At 51.8% G+C, this 26,556-nt stretch overlaps 5 protein-coding genes and 4 non-coding genes across 11 annotated transcripts; 1 reads left to right on the top strand and 8 right to left on the bottom strand.

The window, feature by feature from the left end:
* The first annotated feature begins 216 nt into the window (after positions 1-216).
* SOX15 (SRY-box transcription factor 15) lies at positions 217-2,288 on the top strand. Its single transcript, XM_055576651.1, has 2 exons — positions 217-1,248; positions 1,898-2,288. Exons 1-2 carry the CDS (start codon positions 716-718, stop codon positions 2,064-2,066), a joined length of 702 nt encoding a protein of 233 aa, XP_055432626.1. The 5' UTR covers positions 217-715; the 3' UTR covers positions 2,067-2,288.
* Positions 2,289-2,626: 338 nt separating this feature from the next.
* Positions 2,627-5,761, bottom strand: MPDU1 (mannose-P-dolichol utilization defect 1). 3 transcript variants are annotated; one of them, XM_055576650.1, is made up of 8 exons: positions 5,584-5,720; positions 4,539-4,629; positions 4,379-4,444; positions 4,058-4,269; positions 3,635-3,720; positions 3,398-3,516; positions 3,128-3,238; positions 2,627-2,994 (listed from the first exon to the last, which is right to left on the bottom strand). In XM_055576650.1, exons 4-8 carry the CDS (start codon positions 4,231-4,233, stop codon positions 2,872-2,874), a joined length of 615 nt encoding a protein of 204 aa, XP_055432625.1. In that variant the 5' UTR covers positions 4,234-4,269; positions 4,379-4,444; positions 4,539-4,629; positions 5,584-5,720; the 3' UTR covers positions 2,627-2,871. The 3 variants fall into 3 exon arrangements, with proteins under 3 accessions (XP_055432625.1, XP_055432623.1, XP_055432624.1); XM_055576648.1 differs by lacking the exon at positions 4,539-4,629 and having other exon boundaries at positions 4,058-4,190; positions 5,584-5,754; XM_055576649.1 differs by lacking the exons at positions 3,398-3,516; positions 4,539-4,629 and having other exon boundaries at positions 4,058-4,190; positions 5,584-5,761.
* A 1,626-nt stretch (positions 5,762-7,387) lies between these two features.
* On the bottom strand, positions 7,388-9,822 carry CD68 (CD68 molecule). Its single transcript, XM_055576653.1, has 6 exons — positions 9,339-9,822; positions 8,800-9,260; positions 8,514-8,633; positions 8,322-8,394; positions 8,040-8,210; positions 7,388-7,745 (listed from the first exon to the last, which is right to left on the bottom strand). Exons 1-6 carry the CDS (start codon positions 9,385-9,387, stop codon positions 7,612-7,614), a joined length of 1,008 nt encoding a protein of 335 aa, XP_055432628.1. The 5' UTR covers positions 9,388-9,822; the 3' UTR covers positions 7,388-7,611.
* A 154-nt stretch (positions 9,823-9,976) lies between these two features.
* Positions 9,977-16,056, bottom strand: EIF4A1 (eukaryotic translation initiation factor 4A1). The gene is made up of 11 exons (XM_055576652.1): positions 15,954-16,056; positions 14,518-14,566; positions 13,968-14,100; positions 13,365-13,504; positions 12,258-12,426; positions 11,819-11,928; positions 11,513-11,656; positions 11,293-11,430; positions 11,087-11,176; positions 10,749-10,828; positions 9,977-10,641 (listed from the first exon to the last, which is right to left on the bottom strand). Exons 1-11 carry the CDS (start codon positions 15,974-15,976, stop codon positions 10,497-10,499), a joined length of 1,221 nt encoding a protein of 406 aa, XP_055432627.1. The 5' UTR covers positions 15,977-16,056; the 3' UTR covers positions 9,977-10,496.
* Positions 10,897-11,041, bottom strand: LOC129651927 (small nucleolar RNA SNORA67). The gene has a single exon (XR_008714419.1). It is a non-coding gene; the product is annotated as a small nucleolar RNA SNORA67 (small nucleolar RNA).
* Positions 12,022-12,162, bottom strand: LOC129651971 (small nucleolar RNA SNORD10). The gene has a single exon (XR_008714460.1). It is a non-coding gene; the product is annotated as a small nucleolar RNA SNORD10 (small nucleolar RNA).
* Positions 12,935-13,079, bottom strand: LOC129651950 (small nucleolar RNA SNORA48). The gene has a single exon (XR_008714440.1). It is a non-coding gene; the product is annotated as a small nucleolar RNA SNORA48 (small nucleolar RNA).
* LOC129651949 (small nucleolar RNA SNORA48) lies at positions 13,798-13,933 on the bottom strand. Its single transcript, XR_008714439.1, has one exon. It is a non-coding gene; the product is annotated as a small nucleolar RNA SNORA48 (small nucleolar RNA).
* A 1,143-nt stretch (positions 16,057-17,199) lies between the features above and the next one.
* SENP3 (SUMO specific peptidase 3) lies at positions 17,200-26,234 on the bottom strand. The gene is made up of 11 exons (XM_055576654.1): positions 25,972-26,234; positions 24,107-24,832; positions 21,528-21,767; positions 21,326-21,437; positions 20,799-20,946; positions 20,622-20,669; positions 20,135-20,212; positions 18,326-18,463; positions 18,061-18,144; positions 17,889-17,939; positions 17,200-17,422 (listed from the first exon to the last, which is right to left on the bottom strand). Exons 2-11 carry the CDS (start codon positions 24,819-24,821, stop codon positions 17,312-17,314), a joined length of 1,725 nt encoding a protein of 574 aa, XP_055432629.1. The 5' UTR covers positions 24,822-24,832; positions 25,972-26,234; the 3' UTR covers positions 17,200-17,311.
* Positions 26,235-26,556: the final 322 nt, after the last annotated feature.

Raw genomic sequence — 26,556 nt, forward strand, 5'->3', positions numbered from 1 at the left:
ACTTGATCCCATTGTGCAAAGATATTGACTTTAAATCGCTGTGCTTAAGAAGGGAGGGGTAGATGTTCAGGCTATTGGGGCTGGAAGGCTTGACTTCTGGGTCTTGGGTGGAGAGGGGGTGTGGTCCCCTGGGGGGAGAGTTGGGGGCTGGGAAGAACGGGACACCTGGGTTGGCCTGAGGGAGGGGGATGTTGGCGCCCTTAAGGAGGCGCGGTCGGCTGGGAGGGAGTGGGGAGGAGTCAGTCGTTAAAAGCTGTTCCCCAGCCTGGCCCACCCACCAGCCACAGACGCTGAGACCTGGTGAGAGAGGGCTGTGGCACCTGGGCTACGCTGCCTGGCAGCTGCGGGACCCCGATCGCAGAGGTTTACCGCCTTCACCGAAGCCGGGCCCTTGGCGGGCAGCGGGCAGCGGGCAGGGGGCGCCAGACTGGGTCGCCGGGAACCTCGCAGCCACAAGGAAAGAGCACAACCTGTACAGGAGCGGGTACCAGGCAGCGGTTTTTGCGCCGGACTCCCCAGAAGTGCCGGATTGGTTGAAAGTACGGGCTCCATTATAAGGACTCTGAACTTGGGACGGTTTATAAAGGACACGAGTTTCTCTGTAACGACTCCGGGTTAGAAAGACACTTAGGATACCGGGTTTGGGGATCAACGTTTCACTTCGGAGGAGAGGGCGTGTAGAAACGTCCTCTGAAGGCTTCCCTTCGGCACCCCCATGGCGGTACCGGGTTCCTCACACGACCAGGCCTGGAACCTGGAGCCTCCCACTCCGACGGCCCCTACCTCCTCGTCCTCGGGCCCCCAGGAGCGGGAGGGCGCCGGGAGCCCAGTTGTCTCCAGGGGGCTTCCCTTGGAGAAGGTCAAACGGCCCATGAACGCGTTCATGGTGTGGAGCTCCGCCCAGCGCCGCCAGATGGCGCAGCAGAACCCGAAGATGCACAACTCGGAGATCTCCAAGCGCCTGGGCGCGCAATGGAAGCTGCTGGGCGAGGATGAGAAGCGGCCCTTTGTGGAGGAGGCTAAGCGGCTCCGGGCCCGACACCTGCGCGACTACCCCGACTACAAGTACAGGCCCCGGCGCAAGACCAAGAGCGCGGGCGCCGGGTCGCCCCACTTCAGCCAGGGAAGCGGCGGCGTGGCTGGCGGCGGGCCAGTCTGGGGGCCTGGATATGCAGCCAACCAGGGAAGCAGAGGCTTTGGGTACCAGCCCCCCAACTACTCGACAGCCTACCTTCCTGGCAGTTATGGGTGAGTACCCGAGAACAGGATGACAGAAACTTGTGCCCCTGTCCTAGAGTCTGGGTGGGGGCAGATACCAGAGAGCCTGGCTGGCAGGGGTCCTGAGCCCACCCAAGTAGGGGACACTTCACGGAGGAATTTGGAGGGTGCCCGATGAAGGGTGGGAGACTTCAGGGGAGCCAGGGTCTTTCTTCCATCAGAGTCTGTTGGTGGTGACACCGCAAGAGCAGCAACCTGGATGTGACTCTGTTCTAGTTACTTGAGTTTCCCATCCTTCCCCCCGCCCCGGCCCCCGCTCTGGCCCTCGTGTGACCCGGCTTCCTCTCCCAGCCCCGGGGCAAGGACAGGCCAAGCCCAACTCTACCCCTTCCTGGCCTGCCGCCCCAAAAGAGAAAAACAGGCGCGCAGCACGCAAGCTCGCACTTGAGCGTGCCCGGACATGGTTGTGGTGGTGCAGCTCTAAGCCATCCTGGGGTTCCCTTCCCTACCATTGGTACTCGGGGGGGTCCGGATAGCCAGGGATGGATGGGTGGCTGATTAATTCCACCTGTCTGTGCAGAATTGGTCAGAACTACCCCCACATACGAGTCAGGGACCCTACTTGGCACCTCCAATCCAGGGAGCAAATGCCTTCTAACCATAGTGTTTCTCTTTGCAGCTCTTCCCACTGTAAACCGGAGGGCCCCTCGCCGTGCTCTCTCCCTCAGAGTAACCCAAGGCTCCAGGGGGAGCTACTCCCTGCTTACAGCCCCTACCCACCCCCAGGCTCTCCCCCTCTGTACAACCCACCCCTCTCAGGGACCCCCTTGCCCCTAACCCACCTCTAACCCTCACAGACGTGGACCACCCAGAAAGGTTTCCAGTCTCCTTTTCTATGTTTCTACCCAGACCACCACCACCCCCACTCCCAGGCTGCAAATTCTTTAGAACTGTGTTGGACCACCGTTCAGAGATGAGCAGTACTCCTCAAACCCCAGAAAGCTAGGGGGAACAACACCCACAGATTTTTTTTTTTTTTTGTAGGCTGAATACAGTTTTGTACAATTAAACCATGTCTCTGAGTCTTTTATTGTTCCATCTCTGTTCCCCTTTACTGCAGCAGGAACCAGCAGTCTCCACTCCCTTCCGCCTGGACCTGCCAGAGCAGGAACCTCCTCACCCCACCCTGGGGCCCTGCCTGAGTCATTCTTCTGTCCCCTTCCCTCTACCCCCCCCCCCCCCACCCCCAAGCACTGGGGTCCAGGAGCCAGGCTGGGGGAGGAAGGAAACCATAAGCACCTGGTCCCTTCCACTGTCCAGGCTCTGTCCTTCAGGGTCAGAAGGAAAGTGGGGAAATGGGGAAGACAGGGTAAGACTTTTGCCCAGAATATATTAACTAGCTAGAAACTTCTGCTAAAGGAAGAATTTCAGCCAAATGTTTAAATGTCTCCAGAGCATATACACAGGACAGCACACAATGTTCAAATGTCAGCCTGAAAATTTCTACCCCATCCTAAGGATCTGGGCCAAAGTTGCAATTGCAGAAGACGGGGAATGGTTAAAAGACAGCAGCAAACTGATCCAGACGGGAAGGACCCCATGGTTGGGTGGATGAATGCAAACATGGAATGTACTCAGGGAGCCCATTCAACTCTACTGCTTTTTCTTCTTGTGGGGAGCCTTGGCATTCCAGTAAAAGAGGACCTGGGCAGCGATGAGGCCGTTGCAGAGAGAAGAGACTACAAAGGTTCCAGCCAGGAGGGGGTCTCCAGTTTCCTGGGTGAGAGACACAGCTAGGGTCACTTAAGCATAGTGAGAAAGGGTTCCAAAAGAGGCAGCCTGAAGTCCTCGGGCAGGGAGAGGTAAGGTGAAGTTATGGTGCCCTCTAGAGGGGAGGAGGTGCACTCACCTGAATGGAGGTGAAGATTCGGGCCAGGGACCCTCCAAAGAGCAGAAACACTGTGATGGCTGAGAGCTGGCCCGTGTGCCCATTGCGGTAGTTGGTGACTGCCTGGAGCAGCTAAGGGAAGAGTTGAGACACCCTTTGTTCTGTCATCTGAACTCATTCCATGTTCCCATGTCATTTCTCTCAGTCCCACCCCCTGCAAACTTTGGGTTTCTCCTCTACTCTTTACCCACCCCGCTTCCCAACATCCTCTCCCTTGTTCCCAGCACCCACCCTTCCCACCACCACCGAAGGCATGTTGGAGGCCTGGAGCAGGGTGACTACAGCCTGGGGCGTCAGTGGTGAAAGCAGCACCAGAAGGACCAAGGCGTAGCACGCTAAGAAAGCAACACCTGGGAGACGGAAATAAGGAGTTCGTGTCAACTTCTGAGTCCCCTGGCTTCCCCAAGCCTGCCTTCCCAGCAAGGTTCCTGAGAGCTGGCAGCCAGCTCATGGGTCAATCCTCAGCACCTTTCACAGTCTGTCCTCTGTAGTGCAGGACCAAGAAGGCAATGGTGATTGTCTGGAGAATCAGGAACAGGGCTTCACCCCAAGAGCTGCAGAGTCAAGAGTTGGAAGGAAGAAAGATGGGCCTGGAAGAGGCAGGGAAAGCCTCCAGAGCCCGTCCATCTTGGGGACACAATTCTCTGATTATTCCCTATCCGCCACAGCCCTACTGATCCCTTACCTCCTGCCTCCCGGCAGCCCCCATGCAGTTGATTCAGGATTGGAAACTGGGTGTTCTTGGGTTGCTCACCTCCTCTCATCATCACCATAGATGATGACTAGAGTTCCAGAGAGGTTTAAGTCTTCCTGCCCTTTTACCTCCCTCCCTCTAACCCCCACTAGAGTTTTGAGCATTTACCCTTGGAGATAAAGGGCAGGGCCCCTTACCTGAAGGGAAAGTTATTGGTGATGCTGTAGACCATGGTCCCAGTCAACGCCACTAGCTCTAGCATTACCGACTGAAGACTCAATCCTTCGGCACTCTTGGCTCCCAGTATTTTAAACACTTGGGGTAGTTTTACTGGGAAAAGACGATGAGAAGGGCAGGGCTGAGGAGCTGACATCCCTTGGGTGCACAGCAGGACAGCCACAGAGCAGACCTGGAGGCATGTTAACCCCACTTATAGTTAAGGGACCCATTCAGTTTATGTTATCTCAGCACTCTACCCACCTCCCAGCAGCAGGACTTGAAGATGATAAGAAACATACCCAGAAGTGAGCCAGCCACAATGCCCAGCCCCAGGCCTTTGCTGAGAAGAATCTTGAGGCAGGGAACTAAGAAGAGAAATTAAGCAGAGATGAGACCTCTGGAACCCAGGCCAGGACTTGCAGGCCTAAAGGCTTTAAGTGCTTTAAGATCTTGACATACCCACAAAAGGAAATCTTGGGTGGTCTGAAGGCAGGTGAAAAAGGCCTAGTTCTTCCTACTCCAAATCATATCACGTTCAGACAAGGTGACTCTGCAAAACAGCTTTTACCTTTTCTTTCCTCTGACCCACTCTTCCATTCCCTGCCCATCACACCTAAATTCCTTCATCTGACTTCCAAGGCTCTCCACTGCTTCCTTGTGTAGAGCTGAACAAGGCCCAAGAGTCCTCTGATCCTTTATTCCCCGCCTGTGAGCAAGTAGGCAATCCACACGTCTTTTCTCTCCAAGGATAGGTTTCCTTTATATCGCTCATTCTCGAACACTGTCCCTGGCCCCTACTCAGGAACTTCCACGGCCCGCTTTTATGTTCTAGCTACTAACATCTTCTCTAGCCTGGAAGTCCACCCCCAAAGTGTTTGCCCCAGTGGTAGTCTGACTATCATGGGTCATGGACGCAGCTAAAAAAAAAACACTGTCCCGGGAGAACAGAGGGGTACCAAAAAACTGAAGGGGGTGGACTGTAAAGGCTTCCCTAAAGGTCTGATGTCAGAGGCGGGTTTTGGCTGTGGCGTTGCCTAGTAGATAGAAAAAGGAAGCCAGACAAATTAAGTCCAAAATTACACCGTGAGCAAACGTGGAGGCTGGGAGCAAAGCCATTAGGATGGCAGGAGCCTTGGGGGTGCCACAGAAGGCCTTGATTCATAAGAGGCTTTGAATCATTTGTAGCATTGCTCCTGAAGGTGTACAGACCTATTAGATGTTGGAACGATCTAATCAGATCTTAAACTGTGTTTTGTAAACTTTGAGTCTTTCCGTCTTTCTTCGGTCGCTAAAGCAAAGTACTCCCAACCTGGCGACTTTCCCTCTCGCCCAAATATGGAGACCTCATTCTACGGAGCCCGAGACACTTCCGCCCCTTTCGGACACGACTTCCGCCCGGAATGCTGTGGCAATAGTCAGCGCCGTCACTTAGTCCGCACTCATGGCCCCTTTACGGCCGGAGAGCGCTGGCGCAAAACTTGACCCGATGCCAAATAAAACTTACCATGAAGCAAGTCCCACTGGACGAAAATTTGGTCGTAGCATTTCTCAGGTAAAAGAAGCGGCACCAGCACCGGTTTAAGTAGCCCGTCTACCTCGGCCGCCATATTGCAATGCTAACTTCCGCCAATCCCTCAAACCGCCATTGACTGACGGTGCGCACGCGCGCTCCGAGCGCTCCGCCTCCCGCCTTCCCGCCACTAAGCAGGACCGCGCCCCGCCTCCCGCCCCAGCTCTTCCTTACGCCATCCCACCTTCGTTAACGTAAAATAGGTCTCGCCTGGAAACCACGTTTTTGGACGCTCCCTCCCTGCTGCTCGAATTTTTAAAGCGTGCCAAAGCTGTACGCCTGCGCAGTTTCATTTTTCGAGCCTTTGTTTACGCAGTAAGATTTATCCTTCCTTTCTCCGCTCCTCCTGCTCGGCGCCATCTTGTCTTCTTCCAGCTTACTACATTGTTCGAAGTTGAGAGAGAAGGGGCGTGAGTCTCCAAAATGGCGTTGGGTGTGGGCGGTGTAGCTTTCCACCTCCTGTACTCTCGATGTCTCCAGAGGACATGGCGCCGATGGGAGCGAGACAGTGTGAGCCAGGCCGCTCACCTTAGGCGCAAGGCCCATGCTTCTCCCTCAGGTTCGCCGAGGCCTTGGCAAATGGGTGCGCTGGGCCAGGACAGTGAAGCAGAGGAAGGGGTGGTGGGGAAGGAGAGCCCGGTTTCGGGAGATGGCAGCGTCCCTAGCTCCCATATGGGCCCAGTCCTGGCCGCTTCTGTGAAACGAAGGCCCCGGGGTTCCCTCTCACCTCACTGGCCCGAGGGCGCCACCTCTGGGCCACGGCCCCTTTCTCGGCCTCCTGTCACCACGTGCTTAGCCAGGATTTGGGCCAGATGGGGGCGCCCTAGCATCTCGCCTAGGGACATCTCAAGACTACCCAGCAGTAGCGATGCCTTCTGGCACCCAGTGCCGGGACACTAAGTCTTGGTGGAGATGGCACTGGTCATCGCGCTCTGGTGGCTGGGCACCTGCTGGGAATACCACACCCTTCGGTGACTTCTGCGCCACACAGTCTGCAGGGTCTTATGAGGTGTCGCAAGGCGGTGGTGTGTTTGCTGGGTCTCGGCCACGTGCTCCCTCAAAAGGGGTGGGTCCGCCGGTCTCGGCGGCTGCTTTCTGTAGCTTTACAAGGCTCCTACAATTGGAAGGGCCCCATACTGGTCCTGGCGATGCTCACAGGGCCATGAACTGTAAAGGGGAATTTAGCACTCCTGGTCTGGTCGTTCAGGCTAGGGCGGTCGGGGAGATCCTTTTTAGATTCCACACTGGGGCTGTCCTAGGGGGTGCCACCCACCACCACTAGGGGGCACCACCACCAGGGACTGTGGGTTGCCCAGGAGCATAAAGGATATTTTATGGAAGTCACAGTACGCATTGCTCCTGTTGTTGATGAAAATCCTTTGCAGGTGAGATAGGAGTATCCCAGATGCAGCCAGAGTTTAATCTGGGTTGTTCGCTAGCCCGGACACAGTGGGTAGGGCAGAGCATTTGACAGGCTGCTGGGATGGGTGGCTCCCCTGGATTGGAGGAGAGGTAACTGGAACAGCCAGAGACCCCAGGAAAAGAGGAGCAAGGGAGGCAAGGCCAGTTTGACAACAGCTGTGCCAGACTTTGAAGGAGGACTCCATGAGGGCACTGCACCACAAAGTGACATATTCATCGCTCCTGGTGAGCTGTTTCTAGGACCCTTAGACTCAACCATGGAAGGTACCAAAAGGTGTGTGACAAGAAACTTAACGGCTTTTAATCCTGGCAGGAAGGACAAGGAAAACCAAGGATAAAGATTTGAGCAAGTTTTATTATTTTCCCATGGGAGATGGGGAATCAGTCATATTTAATAAGCATCTTTCCCCTCATCCCTCCCAATTGCATTATCTCTTTGTTCATCAAGATAGGGAAGGATGATAACTTTTATCTCTTTAAGTCAGTTGAGTGATGAGAAATGAAAGGACCTCCTGGTGCCCTGGATATTGAGACAAATGCTCAGAGGGGCTGGTAAGTGGGTGGGCGTCTTCGGATGATGCAGAAGGTAACAAGCACCAGGGTGAGGAGGCCGAGTAAGATCAGGCCGATGATGAGAGGCAGCAAGATGGACTTATCATTGGGACAAGAGAAACCTGGTGGAAAGACAGGTCAAGTGGGTGTCACAGTGGTGGTGGTTGGGATCAAGGTGGGAGGAAGGAATGTAGGGGATGTTGGGAAGTAGAGATTGGTAGGCGCTCACCTAGATGTCTCGGAGCGGGAAACAAAGGGGAGCCTGGGGAGAGCCTTATGGAGGAGGAAGGACAGTTACCCAAGCTGTGACAAGCTTGAGAGGAGGAGATTTGGGGGTGCAAGGAGGGAGATTATAAGCCTGGGTTGGGGCGTTCAGTGCAATGGGAAAATTCGAGGAGGGAAGAAGTAGGTCTTACTTGGTCCAAAGGCCCCTGAGGGGGACAGCTGAGCAGCTTGTAGCTTCAGGGAGAGCAGATCAAGGTGTAAAGCTGGTGAAACAATGATGCTTGCATTTCTGCAACTGAAGCTCTGGCCCAGGGGGGTTTGGAGATCTCGAAGGGATGAGTTCTGAACTGAGAATGTCCATTCTAAAAGAATGAGGAAGAGTTAGCTCCATATCCACATCTCCACCCACTAGCCTGCGTCCCTTCAGGAACCCAAATATCGAGTGCAAGTGGTGAAAAGGGAAGGTTACTCACGCACTGCCTGGGGGAAGGACACGTTGTACTCCACAGCCATATAGTTCAGGTAGACTGCGCTCTGCAGTGGATCCTGGGGAGGCGACCAGGAAGACTCAGGGCAGCAGGGGGGAGTTGCATCCAGGTATAGAGTAAGGGGTATGGCAAGAGGTTGGTAGGGATAGGGTGACAGGGAGGGATGAGGGTTAGTACCTGCTTGAATCCGAAGCTGAGCTGTCCGGACGGGAATAAGAGGAGCAAGTGGGAATGGGTACTTTCACAGCCCCCCTGGGCCTTGGTTCTGTTGGGGTTCAGTACAGAGATGCCCCAGGCCTGTAGAAGTTAAAAATGAGAGGTCACAAGACTACACAGCTCTGCCATTCCATGTTCCCTTTGTCTTCAATCTGTATTTGTCTCCTCTGCTCTTCCTCCCCCACTTCTGAATCATATCAGGCCTCAGCCCCTTCCCTTTATGTCCTCCACTGTCTTTTAGCTTTACCTCTCCTCCACCCTGGGTTGGGTACAGAACTCGAATCTGAATCTGGGCTTGGAGCCGGACGCAGGGCTGGGAACCATTACTCCAAGTGTAGTCTCCTATTGCCTCCTTGGAGCCTGGGCTAGGACTTGGAGAGGGTGGTGGTTCTGGGTGGGGGGATCTGGTGGAGGGTCCTGGACTCGTGGCAGTGATGTTGCTTGTTGGATGAACTGTAGTATTCTGATGACTGGTGGTGGTAGCAGGACTATGAGTGGCTGTTGGGGACTCGCTGCTGGTGGTTCCTGTGGTGGTGGTTGTATGCGTGGTGGTGGTGATTCTCCGAGTGGTGGTTCTGTGGCTCTTGGTAGTTCTGTGGCTGGTTGTTCCAGGGCTTGGCGTGCTTTCTGTAGCTGTAGGTGTCACCGTGAAGGATGGCAGCAGAGTGGCGGATTTTTTATGAGGACAGTCATTCCCTGCCCCCTGGGCTTTGAGGAAAAAACTGGTTAGCAACCCAGGGCTGGCTTCTTCCCAGGGCCCCCCTTCCCCGTCCCCTTCCTCCTTACCTGCTAGTAGCCCCAGCAAGGCCCCAGAGAAGAACACAGCCAACCTCATGACAGAACAGCCTTCACCCCAAGTCCAGCAGTGTTAGTACCAGCTGCCTGCTCAACCAACCCTGTACCCTCTGCCTTCTGTTTGGAAAAAAGAGGAAATCTCGGACTTCCTGTTAACTCGAGGTGATCCCACCCCCAGCCTGACTCAGCCACCTCAGCCCCAGCCACCGTGATCTCTTAGTCATTAAGTGATTGGCCTTGGTGTCACCAAAGGAGCTAGCTGCATCATGTGGGTAGCGAGATGGGGAGTTTTGGGGAAGTTGATCCTTATGGATTTGTCTTCTTCAGCAAAATATGCTTGGCAGTTGCAACAAGTGATTACAGAGGCAGCAGCCCCTCTATGGGAGAGCTCACTAGGATGTAAATTCAGAGCACTCCCTTTTGCCTCCATCACTTCCTCTTTGCTGAGACATGTGAGGTGCTTATGATGGTCCTTGCTCAACCCCTATGGAAAGGTCATACCCGCTAGTTAACATGACCATTTTCCAGTCAACAAGAAAGCACAACAGAAAGTAACTATTAGTGGGGGCAGGGGGCAGTAGAGATGTACCCAACAGCAGGTGGGAGGGAAGAAATGAGAAGCCAAGGCAGGCAGTTTCCAAGTCATTTTATTCAGAATTTTGTGTTTGTTTCCTGAATCAATAAATACTATACAAAACAATGTAAAAATGGCTACCATTTTCTCTCCCCTGCTCCCCCAACCTGAGGACAACCCCCTGGGCTACCTAGCTCAGGGGTTCACCCCCCAGATTTGGCCCAGCAGATGAGGTGGAGCAAAATTGTAGCCCCTACTGAATGAATGTTTTCAGAGGAATTCAGCTGGGGTGGGAGAGCCTCTGGGGTTTGGAGGTTGACTAGGTTAGGGAAATGGATTAGTGTTTTTGGGAGAAGAAGACGGCGCCTACCCCAAAGAAAAGGGTGTCTAAAATGTTCACGGTTCCTTCTTTTGCCTCAAAAAGTGACATTTATTCAAAGAGTCAAAGAAAAAAAAAAAAGAAAAAAATGACAAGATGTCCATCCCTTGGCTCCCTTCCCTCCCCCCTCCTGCTGCTCCTCAGCCCCCTCCAAGGTTTCATCCCTGGCTGGTGCTAGGTAGCACAACAGCCCCCCTCAGATGAGGTCAGCAACATTGAGGGGCATTTCCTCAATGGAGGTGTTGTAGAAGGTCTCGATGTCTCGAAGAGTCCTCTTGTCCTCTTCTGTCACCATGTTAATAGCCACACCCTTACGGCCGAAACGTCCACCACGACCAATTCTGGAACAAGTGAGGATAAGGAAAATAGAAAAATCAGAAGCTTCTCTGTAGGGAGGACTGGGCAAGAGGGGAACTGGGATGGTTAACAAGACCAGATTTTCATTTACCTGTGGATATAGTTTTCCCTATTGGTGGGGAGGTCATAGTTGATGACTAAGGAAACTTGCTGTACATCAATGCCTCTGGCCTATGTAAAGAAAGAAGGCGGTTTCAGGGTGTGAATGAGAAAGCACAAGTCTATCCAGAATTAACCATACATGTAGGCAGCCAAAGGAAGGCAAAGGAAATAAAACACCCCCTTTTCCTCAGAAGCCTGAGGCGTGCCAGATTTTATTCCAAGTTGCTACTTTCCTGAAGAGGGGCACTAGTAGGCCCCTTGGAAGAGGGAATCATCTTGGATTCTCTCCTCTTCCTTCCAGTCTTGTCCAAATGCCCCTCTACTCACCAGTAGGTCAGTGGTAATCAATACTCTGCTGGAGCCAGAGCGGAACTCCCTCATGATAACGTCTCGTTCTTTTTGGTCCATGTCTCCGTGCTAAAACAGGAAATGAAATGGTGTAAAGGGTAGGTCTGTTGCTTCTGAGAGAACTGGCTGTAAGTAATACTCTGTCATGTTTTACTGTGCTGGTAAATGACGCAGAGAAACCTCACCATGGCAGAGACGGTGAAGTCTCGGGCATGCATCTTCTCGGTGAGCCAATCCACCTTCCTTCGGGTGTTAATGAAGATGACTGCCTGGGTAATGGTCAGGGTTTCATACAAGTCGCACAGTGTGTCCAGCTTCCACTCCTGGGGGGTGGGGGTGGGGAGATCAGTCAGGGGCTATACCCAACAACTCACCACCAGGTCCGCCTCCTGCACTGGGCCCCACCTCTCGTTCCACATTGATGTAGAACTGACGGATACCCTCCAGCGTCAACTCTTCCTTCTTGACAAGAATTCTAATTGGGTCCCTCATGAACTTCTTGGTCACCTCAAGCACATCAGAAGGCATTGTAGCTGACAGCAAAACCACCTAATGAAAAATAAAATCAGCTTCAGGGTAGGAAATACTCTAGAATTCCATGGTTTCCCTGGCAGTTGATAAATGCTCCTATCATCACCCCCAAGCATACCACAACCTGTATGCAAAGCTATCAGCCATACAAGCAAGACAACCCCAATGTCCTGTCCTCACCTGGGTGTTGCTGTTGAGCTTCTGGAATATGTCATAGATCTGGTCCTTGAATCCACGGCTTAACATTTCATCAGCTTCATCCAGTACAAACATCTTGATGTATTTGGGAGCTACAAGAAAAAAGAAACACCAACGGGTAGTTATTTAAAAATCTGAAATATACCTAACTACCCTGATAAAGAACAGAGAATAGGCAGTCTTCTGCTCTCAGAATACAAAGGTTGATCCTTTGCCTGGGATCCCTTTTCCAGGCCAGACAACAGCCTTGGGAAGTAGAACACTACCTGGGCTGAGATGACAGGGAAGCCAGGCTCAGATGACACGCATGGAGTTCATCACAGAGCAGCTCTTTCAGAGGATATCATTGGGAATGAAATTATAACCAAACCAAGCATGCATAGGGAAGTGACCCAGAGGACTAGAAAACTGATGCACTCACACAAGTATCTCCGGTTAAGCATGTCGAACACACGGCCTGGGGTACCCACGATGATATGAGGGGCTTCCATCTGCAGCTTCTGCACCTCAGCACGTACATTGGTACCCCCAATGCAGGCATGGCACGAGGCACCCATGTAGTCTCCTAAGGCCATAACTACCTTCTGTATCTGAATCAGAATAACAACAGTGCCTGTATATTAGCTCCAACTGCCAGGCCCCATTTTAAAGTCATTCTTTCCAACTCTTGAGACCTAACACTATTAAGCTAACCCCCCTCAAGCAAGAAACCCAGTGAACATACCATGTAAGATTAAGATCTCTGCTGGTAAAAGGCAGACTCAGAATTTGAACTCAGGATGGTTCTTCAATGTACACACTGACTCACAAAAACAGCCCTGAAATAATTTCTGTATGGTCACCTGTATCCTTTTGTATTCCTGCCAGAGAACCTATGTTAGATCTTCACTTTCGAATCATATTCTAGACCCTAAGGCCCCAGAGGAGAGCTTTACGGTAACTTCTTGCTTACATTATGTGTGTTCAGAAGTCAGGCACAGAATGACCATGACACCTCCATAGAAGTACAAGAATACATTCCCTTAAACTCAATTAGCAGTCAACTTATGACACAGGGGTTTCTGATCTTTTCAAGACTAAGGAAAACAGCCCTACATTTTATGTGCCCCAGGCATGAAATAGCTCTGGCCACCAATCCAGGCATCAAGCTAGGATGAACAAAGGACTAGACATCTGCTTTGCCCCTGACTGATATAAGAGCAACACCACCAACCAGGTGCCTCTTTGCCCATTGCCAGGGAGTTTTGTTCATAAAATGGCCAGACTTGCCCAGCCAGCTAGGCTCCACCCAGCAGCCTTTTCATCTGACTCAGGAAATGGGTGGAGTAAGGGATGCTTTTAGTGTTTGGTTAGAAAAAAGCTTATAATTAATCTAATAAGTCTTGAGACCTGGAAGTCATCAACCAACTTCACATCACCTGTTTTCCCCTTACTTCAGTTCTAGAAACAGTGGTAGTTAGGGTACATACTTCTGGTTTCTGCAGATCATTTCTAAATGAGTCCCTCAAGGGAAGCAAAGTAAACTCACCTGCTGGGCCAACTCTCTAGTGGGTGCCAGGACCAAGGCCTGGGTGGCCTTTAGATCTAATTCAATCTGTTGCAGAATTGATATGGCAAAAGTGGCCGTTTTCCCAGTCCCAGATTGGGCTTGAGCAATCACATCATAACCTAAACACAAATTGGGAGAGAAATTTGATATGGTAGAAAGCATTTTTGGGAATCATGGGACATTCAAAAGCCCTGCTGAATGAGATCAGCAAGCAACCAACAGAGATGTTATGTGCTCAGCAGTAAGTGCTTCAGACTTTTTGACAACGTAGTACCCAAACAGGAACAGAACTGAAAACTAGGCCAAGTTTCAGTCATTTAGTACTGCAAAAAAATTAGTCTAGAAATATAGCTGTAAAAAGCCAACATGATATGGCCAAAACACTACCTCAGAGATTAAACCAGCAGTCAATCCATGTGTCCAGGGCATGAACCAGGCATGGGCACAGAGCAAAAGCCAAGCTGGGATAAACAAGGAATTGTTTTGTCCCTCACTGATAATGAGACAGGCGCCACCAACCAGGTGCCACTCTACCCAGGTCAGGGACAGTTCAGAACTTGTTCTAGGGCAGAGGGATCTTACCCTTGATACAAGGAAGAATGGCTCGCTGCTGGATGGCAGAGGGCTTCTCAAAACCATAGGCATATATGCCACGGAGGAGTGACTCTGAGAGGTTCATGTCATCAAAGCTGTCGACAATCTCATTCCAGTTACTCTGCAGGAAGCCAAAGAATCAAGAGAAATGGGGCTGTGCTCCTGTATAAGAGCAAACAAGCCCCTGTACCTGCACCAAAACTTCAGAAACCACACTCTCTCTCCAACCCAAGGAAGCCAGCTGGTTGGTTCTACTCAGCCTGGGAAACCACCCTAGGGGGTCAGCCCACCTGTAAACAGTGAAGCTGGCTGTTAAGGGAGAACAGAATTTGGATGACATGTTTCAAACATTAAGTATTATGTATTACCATAAAGGAATTAGAATTTCCCACCTATCTGGGGGTTTTAAGCTAAGTAGCACAGTGGAATCCTGGGTTCTGGTTTTATTCATTAAACCCCCAGTGCAAAATCGAAATAATGCTACCAGCACTGGCTTTCCCAGAGTTGAAAGATAATGGTGGGAGGGATCCAGCCTCACCTCGATGACGCCTTCGGGTTCCATCCCATCGGGGCCATTGTCTCTAGATCTGTTGGTTTAAAAACAGGAGTATGTAGAAATCCTGACAGGCAATCTCTTCCTACCAGCAACCGGCTTTGCATGATGCCATCAGCCTGCACTCCCTATTCCAACCCCCACGAGTTCCCGTAAGACGCAAGTCATTTTACAACTGAGTCAAGCCTTTGCCCCATCCCGGGAGCGGCTCAGGAGAAGCCACCCCCGACACGATGGAGTAACGCTCCGTGAAGACCCAAAGGCTGGAAGGAACTGCGCTGCGCTTAAGGGGCGCGGAGGTGGTGCTTGCCTCCCGGCCCACGTGTCCCGGGTCCGGCGCTCCAAACCCAAGCGCGTGCACCTCCCACCGTGGCCCCTGCCTGCCGGAAATCCCGCCCTCCACCTCCCAGACGCCGGGGTAGGACATCCCCTTCCCCCCACGTCACACCGCCCGCACCTCCCCCACTCCCTCCAGCCCTTCTCCCCCCCTCGCAGTGCCCGGATGTGGGAGGCCGCGGGCGGTGGCGGCCTCACGCACAATGAGCCCCAGCCGAGCTAGCAAAGGGGGAGATTGCACAACACTTAGCAGCGAAGCGGACTGGGGGAGGGGAACGCCTCGAGCAGCCATGTGCTTGCTCCCTCGACCACCCGGCGACGGCCCCCCCACACACACTACAGGGAACAGTCCACATCCCGCCCGCCCCCGTCGCGAAATAGCGTCGCCCTCCCATACCTCAGGCCGCTCACCCCTGAAGGAAAGTGGACCTGCCCATCCGCAGTTTGCCAACTGCCCGACTTGTGCGGCAAAACGGACCCGCCCGCCCGGCGCCGGGTGGGCTCCCGGTGCCTCACGCGGCCGCTCCTCGGGATTAGGCTCGGTCCTGGCCGTCAAGAAAACCAGCACACTGAACGGCCGGCTTCTTCTCCCCCGACCCATAGCTCCACGCGAGTAAGCGACTGGATTTATAGACCTAAGGACCCCCGCCTTCGGCGAGTGGTACCGTCAGAATCCTCCGGAACCCCAAGCGCGCGAGCCCTCCCTCCGGCAGTGAGGCAATCGGACCGGCGGCTTCGGGCCACGCACGCCCGCCTCTACCTTTCCCCACTAAAAGTCGCGACCTCGCCGCCCGACTCAGTGATGGGGCTTCGCGCACTGCGTCGGTCGAGGGTCCCTCACTAACCTCGCGAGCTAGGTCCCGAAAGCCGAGCTGTCCTCGGCCTCTCCCAGGGCCTGGCGGCAACGTCGGTCGTGGACCCGCCCCTCACCCCCCCCCCCCCCCCACGCGACGGGTCCTCCCGTCTTGAGTCTCCCCTCAACCCTGGGGGGCCTGGGGCTTGGGGGGCCTGAGCTCCCCCCACTGGAGTCTTCGGAAAGGGTAGCAAGGTAAGTAGCCACAACCTCTTGCAAATATCTTTCTTACCGGGAATCCTGACTCGCAGACATGATCCTTAGAAACTAGGGCGGAGTGCCCGCCTATCGACAACTTATAGAGCGCCCGACCCCGCCCCAGCCATCACATTGGCTTGACCGCCTCGGCCCCGCCTGCCGCCTCTGAGCAACCCGGCGTGACGTCAATTCGTAGGCGCCCTGGCACGCAGCCACCATTGGATAACTTGAGCGCCTATCAAGATGAAGACCCGCCCCGCAGCCTCATTGGCTAAAGGACCCGCCTTTCTTGCCGGTACGGAAGTGACATACGGTAGTCAGGCCTCGAGGCCTGGCAGCCATCTTGGGGCCCTGCACCCCTACACGTGCGGAGGCGATAGTGCCCTGGTCATGTGGCCTAGCGCGCCCTATCAGGCCAAAGGGGGCGAGGTTTCAGCCTCCAAGGACTTCCGGGCTCCCGGGACTACCACTTTCGTCCATCTCTACTCCAGGTCTCCACTGGACCTACGTTTAATTTTGTTCTCTCCTGCACCAACGATAAGTCGGACCCCAACCCCGAATGTGCAGAGATAATGGAATCAAGAACCATACCCCAGCGGCTAGGAGGGTTCCTGGGCTTGAAGAAGGGATGGAGTAAACTGATGTATGAGTTTACTAGCATCTGGGGTTGCTGTCATAAATACTGCCGGCCCCGTTAAGTGTGCTGTTTCCCCAACTTTAGCACCTCTCAAGCTCCCTTATTTTTGAGGCCTACCAACCCTCCGTACTTCCAGCCTGGCGCCCCTCACTGGGGGATTCTTTTTGTGGACGGCATGGTGGTGCTGTCTGAGCCACTAATGGAAAGCTCGCCCCAGGAGTCTTAAATCCCATAAGGGGAAGCTAACAGCACTGGCTGGAGGTAAGCCTGAGAGCATATCCACTAGGTTGAGGCCCCTTAAGGAAGACCACCACTATGTTATCTCCAAAGGATCCTTTATTGACAGAGGAGGACCGTGGCATTTATATATATATATATAAAAAATGTTTGACGATTTGGCAGGCAGTAATCCCATTGCCCGCCCACCACCCCTAGATTTTTCTGCCCCCCACCCCCCCACCCCCGCCCCTGCACATGGAAGGGAGATGACTGGCCACCCAGGCCACAAGGCCATACTCCCTTGCAGACAGCGGGAAATAGGGGATTTTCCATGGCCAACCCCTTGAACATCAGAAATCAACAAGTATTCTCTCAAAGGGAAAAAAAAATACAGAAATCAAAACATTTAAATATGAAAAACCAAAGGGAACTGGGTGGAAAGAGGCTAAAGACAAAAGGAACTTGAGTTTCTTGGGAAGGGTCTCCCATGCTCCCCTGCCCATTAACAAATGGGCTTGAGGCCTGGGATACGAGGCTCACACAGTGAGTTTGCAGTGACACAGCTCCTTGTAGATCTGCCGACGAAGTTTGGGCATGTCCTGCTGAGTGAAGCTGAATGGCTGAGACAGGGCCAGGTGCTTGCAATACTGGGGTTAATAAAGCAGGCCATGAGAACCACCTACTGAGCACAGCCCCTTCCCCTGCTCCCCCACCCCTAGTAGGACCTGTGCTACATATTTCTTCTGATACACCTCTCACTGGATCTTTCCAAGAATATTCCCATTTCAAAAACAAATGAAACCAAGGTCCCATAGGCTGGGGTTCAAAAAAAGTCTGACTGTAAAGCCAAGGTTCCTATTTGGTACATAAAATATCAAATGTTAACAGAAAACACTTTGCATTGGGGATCAGAGGCAGCTGTATCAGGGCCAGAGCCCAAGGATCCAGTCCCAACATGGTATGGAGAAGCCAAGAGATGACCAATGAAATCAGGTTTTCTGCATTCGAACACGTAGGGTTACTCCTGCTACATAAGTGGTTCTAAGTCAAGTGAAGGAGGCCGAACAGCTTCCCCTCCCTCCCAACTCTTTAACCCACCTAGTGTCTGCTTACCTGCAACACAAAGGCGCCACAGTCACTGTCATTATTCTGCCTGGCCACATTCTGGAGAAGAAGAAGAAGGTAAGCCCTTCTCCTGGAGACCCTATGGGTATAGCTTCAGCTTCTGCCTCCTACCACACACCCCACCACCTCAACCCTACTTAAACCTCCTCTAGGAACTTACCATTTTGAAGTAACCTTTCCAGCCCTGGTGGAAATCCAGCCGGTCTTTCTTCACTGCCTCTGCCTGCAGATACTTGGCAATATGCTATGTAGATGGAGGAAAGGAAGTGAGCCTCTGCATTTCCCAACTGAACCCAAGCTATGCTGGTCACAGGCACCAAGCCCAGGTTGCTCATCAGAGACCCAAAACCCAACCTTCTGCCTGAAATGCCTTGCCACTGGATCTCCTCCCCACATTCTGCCCATTTTTGCCTCCCCTCTCAAACCTTAGGGCAGCGGCGGTTCAGGGTGCGCTGCGAGTCAAAATAGGTGATGGTGCGCCGCCTCACGTCAACAGAGATGAGGGACCAATGCACCTCCAGGTGGATGGGGATTAGCAGGAGCTCTTTATTGAAGATGTCCACCTAAGGAGGCAGGGCTGGAGGTCAGGTAAGATAGCACAGGAGGAGAAGCAGGCAAGGAGCTAAGTGGAAGAACTCAACTCCCAGCCCCTGGACCGTGAGGCAAGGCCCAGCATCTGGATGTCTGGATTCTTGGGCTTAAGGAGGAAAGCAAGACAGAGGAGGTGGTACAAAACAAACACTGGAAGGCCCAGGATAGGCCAGGTACTTTTTACACATTAAAGGTACAAATGCTTAGTAGGTTCAAGATCCTGGAGCCAGACTCTCAGGGTTCAAACTCAGCTCCTCCATGTATGACCCAAGTAACTAAGTAACTTGGGTTACTAAGTTACTTAGTTAAGTTATTTGGGTTACTAAGCAAGTTACTTAGTAACTCTATACCTCAATTCCTTTTTCTGTAAGACTGAAAATAACAGTATCTATCCTCACCTGTTTGTTACACAGATTGAACTAGTTAATATCCACAATACATTAAGAACAATGCATGGCACCTAACAGATGCTCAGTTAACACAACAATCCTGAAACAAAGTTCTCATGAGGAAACTGGCTTGGAAAAGTAAAGCAACTTGCTCAAGGTGAGAGAAATAAGAGATGACAGAGGTGGAATTTAAACACAGGACACAGGCATATAGAAAGCCAGGTTCTTTCCAATGCATGTCACCCCACCTCTACAGGGAAACAGGAATTAAGAAATGCTAGAGGCAATGGCCTTACCTCACTATTGGAATTTCCTGGCCTTTGAATCAGAGGACAGATAAACTAATCAGAATGGAGAAAAGAACTCTTTCCCACCCCACCAAACCTGCTGCCCTCCGCCTTAATTATATTCCCCAGTAACTTAGGCCAAAAACCTAGACATCATCCTTGATTGCTATCTTTTCCTCATCTCTCATGTCCAATCCATCAGAAAGTCCTATTGGTTCTACCTGCAAGAGCTACCCTAAATAAAACTACTTCTATCAATATTTCCACATTGACCACTCTGGTCCAAGTTTCTCATCAGGACTTCTCAGCTACTCTGTTTAGTCTGCCTGCTTCCACTCTTGCCCCCTTTCCATCGCTGAAACAGGAGTTTAAAACATGAGTCACTTCCCAGATTGCTCGACACTCTTCAATGGCTTCTTAGACCACAAAGAATAAAATCTACCCTGGTTGACCTGCCCTCCACGCCTCACATGATCTACTCTCTGACCAAATTTTCTATGGTTTTTCCTTTGCTCATTCTGCTCCAACCACACAGGCAGCCACACGGGCCCTCTGATCCTCAAATGTTCTTTCTTGCTCTGTGTCCCATGTTCCTGGTGTTCCCTTTGCTTAGTATACCCTTGCCCAGATGTGCACAGGGCTGGCTCACTAAAGTATCAGCTAAGAGAAGCCTTCCCAAACTACCCTATCTGAAGTACCCAGCCCCATGCTACCACCTTACTGTTTTATTTACAGCAAATTATCACTAGCTGTACTTTAACTGGCTTATTGATTCTCACCCCTAAAAGGCAATAAGTTTTCCTTATTTAATACTGTATCCTTAATGCCCAGAACAGTACCTGGCACACAAAAGACATTTAATAAATACTTGAAAGTCTGAATGAACAGGGTTGGGGAAAGGATTCATAGGAAACAGAACTCTTCTTTAGAGGCAAGGTGTTACATAAGATGTGAATTCATAACTCACGTTTTTGGTCCACCTTTTCACCCCATCATAACCTTTGGTACGGAGTTTATCATAGAAGAAACTGTTGAAGAAATGCACCTGTGCCAATGATACAAAAGAGCCAGGTGGAATCAACAGACCGCAGGGCCTCCCGCCACATGTCCTCTCCCCCGCCCATTCCATTTCATCACGGCTCTAAGGACTGGTTTCCACAAACTCCAGTCCAACTTACTAAAGGTAAAAAGCACAAACTGTTTTCAACCTCATAAGTTCCCACCCTGATTTGTGGGGTTAGCCATTGGGGAAAAACACTACAGACTAGGGGAAAGGACTAGAATTGAAAAGTTCAGGACCAAGATTACAAATTTGAATTTAACAAATTACCTTCTACTGCCTCTTCCCAGAAAGAAAGACCCTCTTTACGTAAAATGGAAGACATGAGAGACTGAAAAAGCTGCTTAAAACTTCAAAAGTTTTTCCAGGGACTGAAGTATCTAGTTAGGCCTACCTTTTCAGGGACTGTGTCCATGACCAAGTCTCCGTACATGTTCATCACCTAAGGAGAAGATGGGAGGCCACTTGCCATGGAGGGTGTGGCATGGGTACAGGGCTTCCCCACAGAGAGGGCCCCAAATACATTGTTCCCCAAACCCACTCTTGGGCCTGTTTCTCCACACCTCCTTACCTGGTCATTGAGCCAGTTCTGTCCATACAAAGTTCCCAGGTCATCCATGGTCAGCACATGCCGCTTATAGGTGACTCGGAAGCCCCTCACCATGGCATTGCCTGGCATCCGCTGGTATGACTGGATCAACTGCAGCACCAGGCCCTTCCTGGATAGGCCAAGGGTTGAGTCATGCAACAGATTGGGGACGGGGCGGTGGCTTGGGCACACGGAAGTACCTTCTACTGCCTAGAATAAATCTAAAACTTTTTCTTTGGGTCATGGGTCCTTTTGAGGACTTGCTAAAGGCACACTCCCCTGTAAGAAGCACAGGAATACTTAGGTCCACGTGGTATTTCAGGGTCCCAGGTAAAGGCCCTCCCGGGTGGCTCACGGGGGCTTGGCACCTTGTCTGCAGATTCCTCCCCTTCAGTTCTAGCTTCCTCCTCCTCCCCGACTACATCCCTATGGGAGAAAAGGCAGCAGCATTTTCTCCCCATCTCTCAGGTCCCAGCCCTCTTCCAAAGGGCATCTCTTTCATGCCTCACCTGGAAGGTGCAGAGAACTCCTGCTGGAAAATGTCCTCTAGTTTCTCCACTACCTCATCAGTGCTGAGGGGGATGAGGCTGCCGTAAGTCTGAAGGAATTCATCCAAGATGCCTGAGTGGAGGGAGGAGAGAAAAGTGAGACTCCAGACTCCGATCTCACAGTCAGCTGAGGGGAAAGACGAGATCACGGAGGGCTCCTTACTCTGCACACAGGTGACATGCTCCTCCCGCAGAGGGCTGTGCTGGCCAGCTTTCTCCCCAGGCCGCTCAGCTTCTTCTGCAGTGCCCACATCTGAGCCCTGAAAAAGCTCCTGGGCCACGTGGTCCCCGATGCTGCACACGTTGCTGATGAGGATGCTGGCATCAGGGGGTGCCAGACTTCGCTCTCCTTCTGGCCCAAGTGGTCCCCCAAAGCCATTGGGCAGAGTACAAGAGAGGAGACCTGCAAAGCAGGGGAAATAGGATAGAGGCAAGAAACTCGCTCAGATCAAAGAACAATGGGAAGAGTAAATGAGGCACGCAAATTATAAGACCACGAGGAGGAAGAACGGAAACAAAATCTACCAGTACAAACACTAAAGAATGAAAACCCTAAAGCATGAGATAATTATGTTCAAGAGGTTATAAGGGACAGAGAGGAAGAGTTATTACAGGCATACCTCAGAGATATTGCAGGTTTGCTTCCAGACCACTACAATAAAGCAAATATTGTAATAAACTGAGTCACACAAATTTGGGGGTTTCCTGGTGCATATAAAACTTACCTTTACTATACTATAATTAAGTGTGCAACATTATATCCAAAAAGTTAATTTAAAAATACTTTATTACACATGAAAAGATGCTTAACATCACCAATCATCAGAGAACTGCACATCAAAACTACAATGAGGTATCACCTCACACTGGTCAGAATGGCCACCATCAAAAAGTCTACAAACGAGGATTTCCCTGGTAGTACAGTGGATAAGAATCCACCTGCCAATGTGATCCCTGGTCAGAGAAGAGTCCACATGACATAGAGCAACTAAGCCCGTGTGTCTAGACCCTGTGCTCCACAACAGGAGAAGCCACCACAACGAAGAAGAGCCCCCCACTCTCAACAACTAGAGAAAGCCCATGCACAGCAACAAAGACCCAGCACAGTCAAAAAAATAAATAAACCCCTCTGTCTTCTTAAAAAGAAAAAAGTCTAGAAACAACGTTGGAGAGGGTGTGGAGAAAAGGGAACCCTCCTACACTGTTGGTGGGAATATAAGGTGGTAAAATCACTACGGAGAACAGTATGGAGGTTCCTTAACTAAAAACAGCAACTACGTGGTAACCCAGCAATCCCACTCCTGGGCATACATCTGGAGAAAACCCTAATCTGAAGATACCTGCACCCTGATGTTCACTGCAGCACTATTTACAACAGCCAAGACATGGAAACAACCTAAACGTTCGTCAATGGATGAATGGATAAAGAAGACGCGGCCCATGTAAACACCAGCATGTTGCTCAGCCATAAAATAAAGAGTGAAAAAACTCCCATTTGCAGCAACATGGATGGACCTAGAGATTATCATACTAAGTGAAGTCAGAGAGAAACAAACCACTATCACGCGTATGTGGAACCTGATTTTTTTAAAAAGATAAACTTATTTACAAATCAGAAACCAACTTATAGAAATATTGAAAACAAACTTATAGTTACCAAAGGAGAAATGTGGAGGGGAAGGATAAATCAGGAGCTTGGGATGAACATATACACACTACTACATATAATATAGGACTTAGTATATATAGCACAGGGTATTCTACTCAATATTCTGTGATAACCTGCATAAGAATCTAAAAGAGAATGAATATATGTATAACTGAATCACTTTGCTGTACACCTGAAACTAACACAACACTGTAAATCAACTATATCCCAATAAAATAAAAATATTTAAAAAAAATCTCATTGCTAAAAATGCTATCATCTGAGCCTTCAGTGAGCAGTAATCTTTTCAGGGGTGGAGGCAATGAAATATTTCAAGAATTACCAAAATGTGACACAGACATGCTACTGAGCAAATACTGTTGGAAAAATGGCACTGATAAGACTTGCTCTACTCAGTGTTGCCACAGACCTTCAATTTGTAAAAAATGCAATGTCTCTGGAGTACAATAAAGTGAAGCGCAATGAAATGAGGTATGCCTGTACTCAAAAACAGGAGGAAAGCAAGAAAACATTAGGTTTCAGAGAGATGTAAATTTCAAAGATATTTCTCATAATGCCTCGCATACTAGCATAGTACCTGGTATACAGCAAAGACTCAATAAATAATCAAATAATTAATAAAGACAGAGCCTGATGTTGTTTAGTTGGGGTTCTCCAAAAGAGAAACATTCTGAGTGAGAATGTCACACACAACTGTCCAGGTGACGTACTCCTCTACCCAGAGAGGTCCATCCCACCACTCTAACAATGAGATGTACATGCATGGGGCACTCACCCTCAGAGGCCAAATGAAGAGAGAGTTCAAGCAGACATGACTGGCTTTTCTAAACCATGATTCCCTCTCTCATCTATGCATAGGGCACCTACTTAGGAATCCTGTTTCCAGGCCTTGACTCTCTTCCCAGACTTAGTTCCTGCTCTGAGTGGGGCTTAAAACATTGCACAACTGTTCTGCAACCTCTCTCTCTGCCCTCCTACTTTCCTTAGACCCAGCTCTTATCACAGCAAGAGACTCCTGGTCTCCCAGGATCTTAGCCCTCTCCACCCTCTCCTCTGCCCCATTCCCACCTTACCAGAGTCAGGGCCCAGAGGAGACTTTGGAGTCCACCTTAATCCATCTTCCTCCATGGGGGCCCCAGAGGGCACTGGTGGAGACCCTCTCACCCCATCCTCAGCCATGAGAGCACCTAACAGACTCAGCCGGGGTGGAGGTGGTCCCCGGGGTGAGTCAAAACGACAGCAGGGGGATGGCACCTGTGGTGTCACAGCCCCTTCCCGGGGTGAAAGATGGTTCTTGGGGTGTGCAAGGTTCCGCCGCCGGCCCCGGTGGCGCCCCCAAAGCTTCCAGTGGAATGTCAGAGAGGTGCTTTTTGAATAGAGCAGCATCCGGAAGGCTCTCATAGCTCTGCGACGGCGCTGTGAACAGGTTTTCCGATGAGTAGGGCGGGGAGGGCGAGGCCTCTGGGAAGCTCCCAGTTGACCCCATCTGGGAGGCAGCCTCCAAGCTGCCACTTCCTCCTCCTCATCTTCGTCTTCGTCGTCCTCTTCTTCCTCCTCCTCTTCACTAGCTGAGGCATCAAAAGAGGGCCGAGGGACAGGGAGGCGTCTGGTTGGCACTGTGGTCCCTGACCCAGGGTCTGGCCCAAACCCTCCACCTGATTTGAGTCGGGGTTTGGGAGGTGGGGGCCAACGAAGACGCTCCCGCCTGGGACTTGAAAAAGCTGGGGCTATGCCGGGTCCAGGAGGCTCAGGCCCCCAAGACCCAGTCCCTTGTATAGTCTCTTTCATCTTCCAATGGCCTGGAAAACAAAAGTTGGAGTGTCAGAATCCAAACATCCTACACCCCAGATCCCACCTCTCTTTCTCAGCATGCGTCTTCTGCAATCAGACACAAACAAACTACTGAAAAGAGAGATTTCAAGCAGACATGACTGGCTTTTCTAAACCAGGACTCCCTTTCCTTAGACCCAGCTCTTAACACAGCAAGAGACTCCTGCTCTCCCAGAATCTTAGCCCTCCCCACCCCCTCCTCTGCCTACTCCTAACTTCAGATCTTCCTTATAGTTAACATGGTCCACAAGCTGCCCTTTAGAGTCTGAGGCAAGGAAGAATGGCTAAGCAGCAGGCCTCAGGGCTCTTATTTCTCAGATCCCCACATCAAGCCTAGTATTTTCAGGCTCCACTTCTCTACTTGAATACCACCAGGGGCTTCCCTGGTAGCTCAGACGGTAAAGAATCCGCCTACAATGCAGGAGACCTAGGTTCTATTCCTGAGTCAGGAAATCTCCTGGAGAAGGAAATGGCAACCCACTCCAGTATTCTTTTGCCTGGAGAATTCCATGAACAGAGGAGCCTGGCGGGCTACAGTCCATGGGGTAGCAAAGAGTCGGACACGACTGAGCACTAACACAAGTCTATTGGCACAAGGGATATCCTAATTGAGAGCTAACAAGGGAAATGGCTCAGTACGGGAATACTGACATGGTACAGAGATACGTGAGAACACAACTTCCGCCGGGAATCCGTAAACGAGAGTGAGAAGAGAATTCTCCATCACCGTGGAATGAATGGGGCATGCTCGGGTCGTCTCAGGAGGGAATGGGGATACGAGGGCTACGGTTCAGGTCATAGAATCTAATGAGAAGGGAAGGATTTTAGAGGAAACTGAAAGAGAACCGGATGGCGCTTAAGGAGCCGAGTCAAGGCGCGCTGAGACGGAACTCAGCCGAGCCAGGTTGGCCCAGCCCCCTTCCTGCTCCGTCCTGGGGACCAGAATACGTCCCAGCACCGGTGTGGTCCTACAGGATAGGGAGACTCCGCGTGCAAGGGCCTTATAAAGCCCCTTCGAGGGCCTCCTGGGTCCCCATTAGGTGGGAATGGGGTCCAGAAATGGGAGAGGCCGTGGCAGAGCTGGGGGGAGGGGAGGGGGCGTCCTCACCCAGAGCGGGGAAGCCGGGCGGACAGGCCCGAGGACGGGCGTCTCCGGCCTCAGGCTTCCCGGCTCATCTCTCCGGCGGCGGCGGCCCCACCACTTCTGCTGTCTTCAGGCGCAGCCGTCTCAATTTAGGATTCCAACGCTTCTGGGCCGCGCTCCGCGCCGCCCCGCCGTGGCCGCCTCTTGCTCTGCTTCAGCCTCCACCTCCACCTCCCCCTCCTCCTTCCCCTCCCTCTAGCCCCAGGCCCACCGGCCGCGGTGGCGCACAATTAGTGCGTCACACCCGGCGAAGAGCGCCGGCGGGGCCACCACGCGCCTAGCTCCGCCTACCCGAGAGCGTAGACGCCCCGGGACCGTCCAGCCCACAAGCCCCACGCAGGGATGCGCCTGCGCACACCCGCTGAACCCGAGCTGCGCCAGGCAGCCCCTCCATTAGTTCTTTTGCGCCTGCGTGTCCCGTGCCGATCTTCCGCCATCCGCTCCCGTGCCGTGTATCCTGGTGTTCCACGCACCCCGGCCTGAACTGGGGGCCCTGACACGTGGGTCCAGTGAAGCGCGTCGGAAGAGGGCTGGGAGGTCCCGGTGCGT

This window comes from Bubalus kerabau, chromosome 4, assembly GCF_029407905.1.
Source record: "Bubalus kerabau isolate K-KA32 ecotype Philippines breed swamp buffalo chromosome 4, PCC_UOA_SB_1v2, whole genome shotgun sequence".
NCBI lineage: Eukaryota > Metazoa > Chordata > Mammalia > Artiodactyla > Bovidae > Bubalus > Bubalus kerabau.

Bases quoted from the DNA above. Each gene is read 5' to 3' on its own strand.
- SOX15 (XM_055576651.1), top strand. From the start codon at position 716: ATGGCGGTACCGGGTTCCTCACACGACCAGGCCTGGAACCTGGAGCCT. The intron at 1,249-1,897 runs GTGAGTACCCGA...TTCTCTTTGCAG, and splicing joins TACCTTCCTGGCAGTTATGG to CTCTTCCCACTGTAAACCGG.
- MPDU1 (XM_055576648.1), bottom strand. From the start codon at position 5,686: ATGGCGGCCGAGGTAGACGGGCTACTTAAACCGGTGCTGGTGCCGCTT. The intron at 3,721-4,057 runs GTAAGGGGCCCT...TTGACTCTGCAG, and splicing joins ACCAATAACTTTCCCTTCAG to CTCTTGGGGTGAAGCCCTGT. The intron at 2,995-3,127 runs GTGAGTGCACCT...TCTCTCACCCAG, and splicing joins GAATCTTCACCTCCATTCAG to GAAACTGGAGACCCCCTCCT.
- CD68 (XM_055576653.1), bottom strand. From the start codon at position 9,387: ATGAGGTTGGCTGTGTTCTTCTCTGGGGCCTTGCTGGGGCTACTAGCA. The intron at 9,261-9,338 runs GTAAGGAGGAAG...TTTTCCTCAAAG, and splicing joins CTTGCTGGGGCTACTAGCAG to CCCAGGGGGCAGGGAATGAC. The intron at 7,746-8,039 runs GTAAGACCTACT...TCTTTCCACCAG, and splicing joins CTCAGGGGCCTTTGGACCAA to GTTTCTCTTGTCCCAATGAT.
- EIF4A1 (XM_055576652.1), bottom strand. From the start codon at position 15,976: ATGTCTGCGAGTCAGGATTCCCG. The intron at 11,431-11,512 runs GTGGGGCCCAGT...CCCACCCCCCAG, and splicing joins ACATCAATGTGGAACGAGAG to GAGTGGAAGCTGGACACACT. The intron at 10,642-10,748 runs GTAAATGAAAAT...CACTTGTTCCAG, and splicing joins AGGGAAAACTATATCCACAG to AATTGGTCGTGGTGGACGTT.
- SENP3 (XM_055576654.1), bottom strand. From the start codon at position 24,821: ATGAAAGAGACTATACAAGGGACTGGGTCTTGGGGGCCTGAGCCTCCT. The intron at 20,947-21,325 runs GTGAGGCATGAA...TGGCCTATCCAG, and splicing joins GAGTTCTCTGCACCTTCCAG to GAAGGGCCTGGTGCTGCAGT. The intron at 20,670-20,798 runs GTAAGGAGGTGT...TCTTCTCCTTAG, and splicing joins AGAACTGGCTCAATGACCAG to GTGATGAACATGTACGGAGA.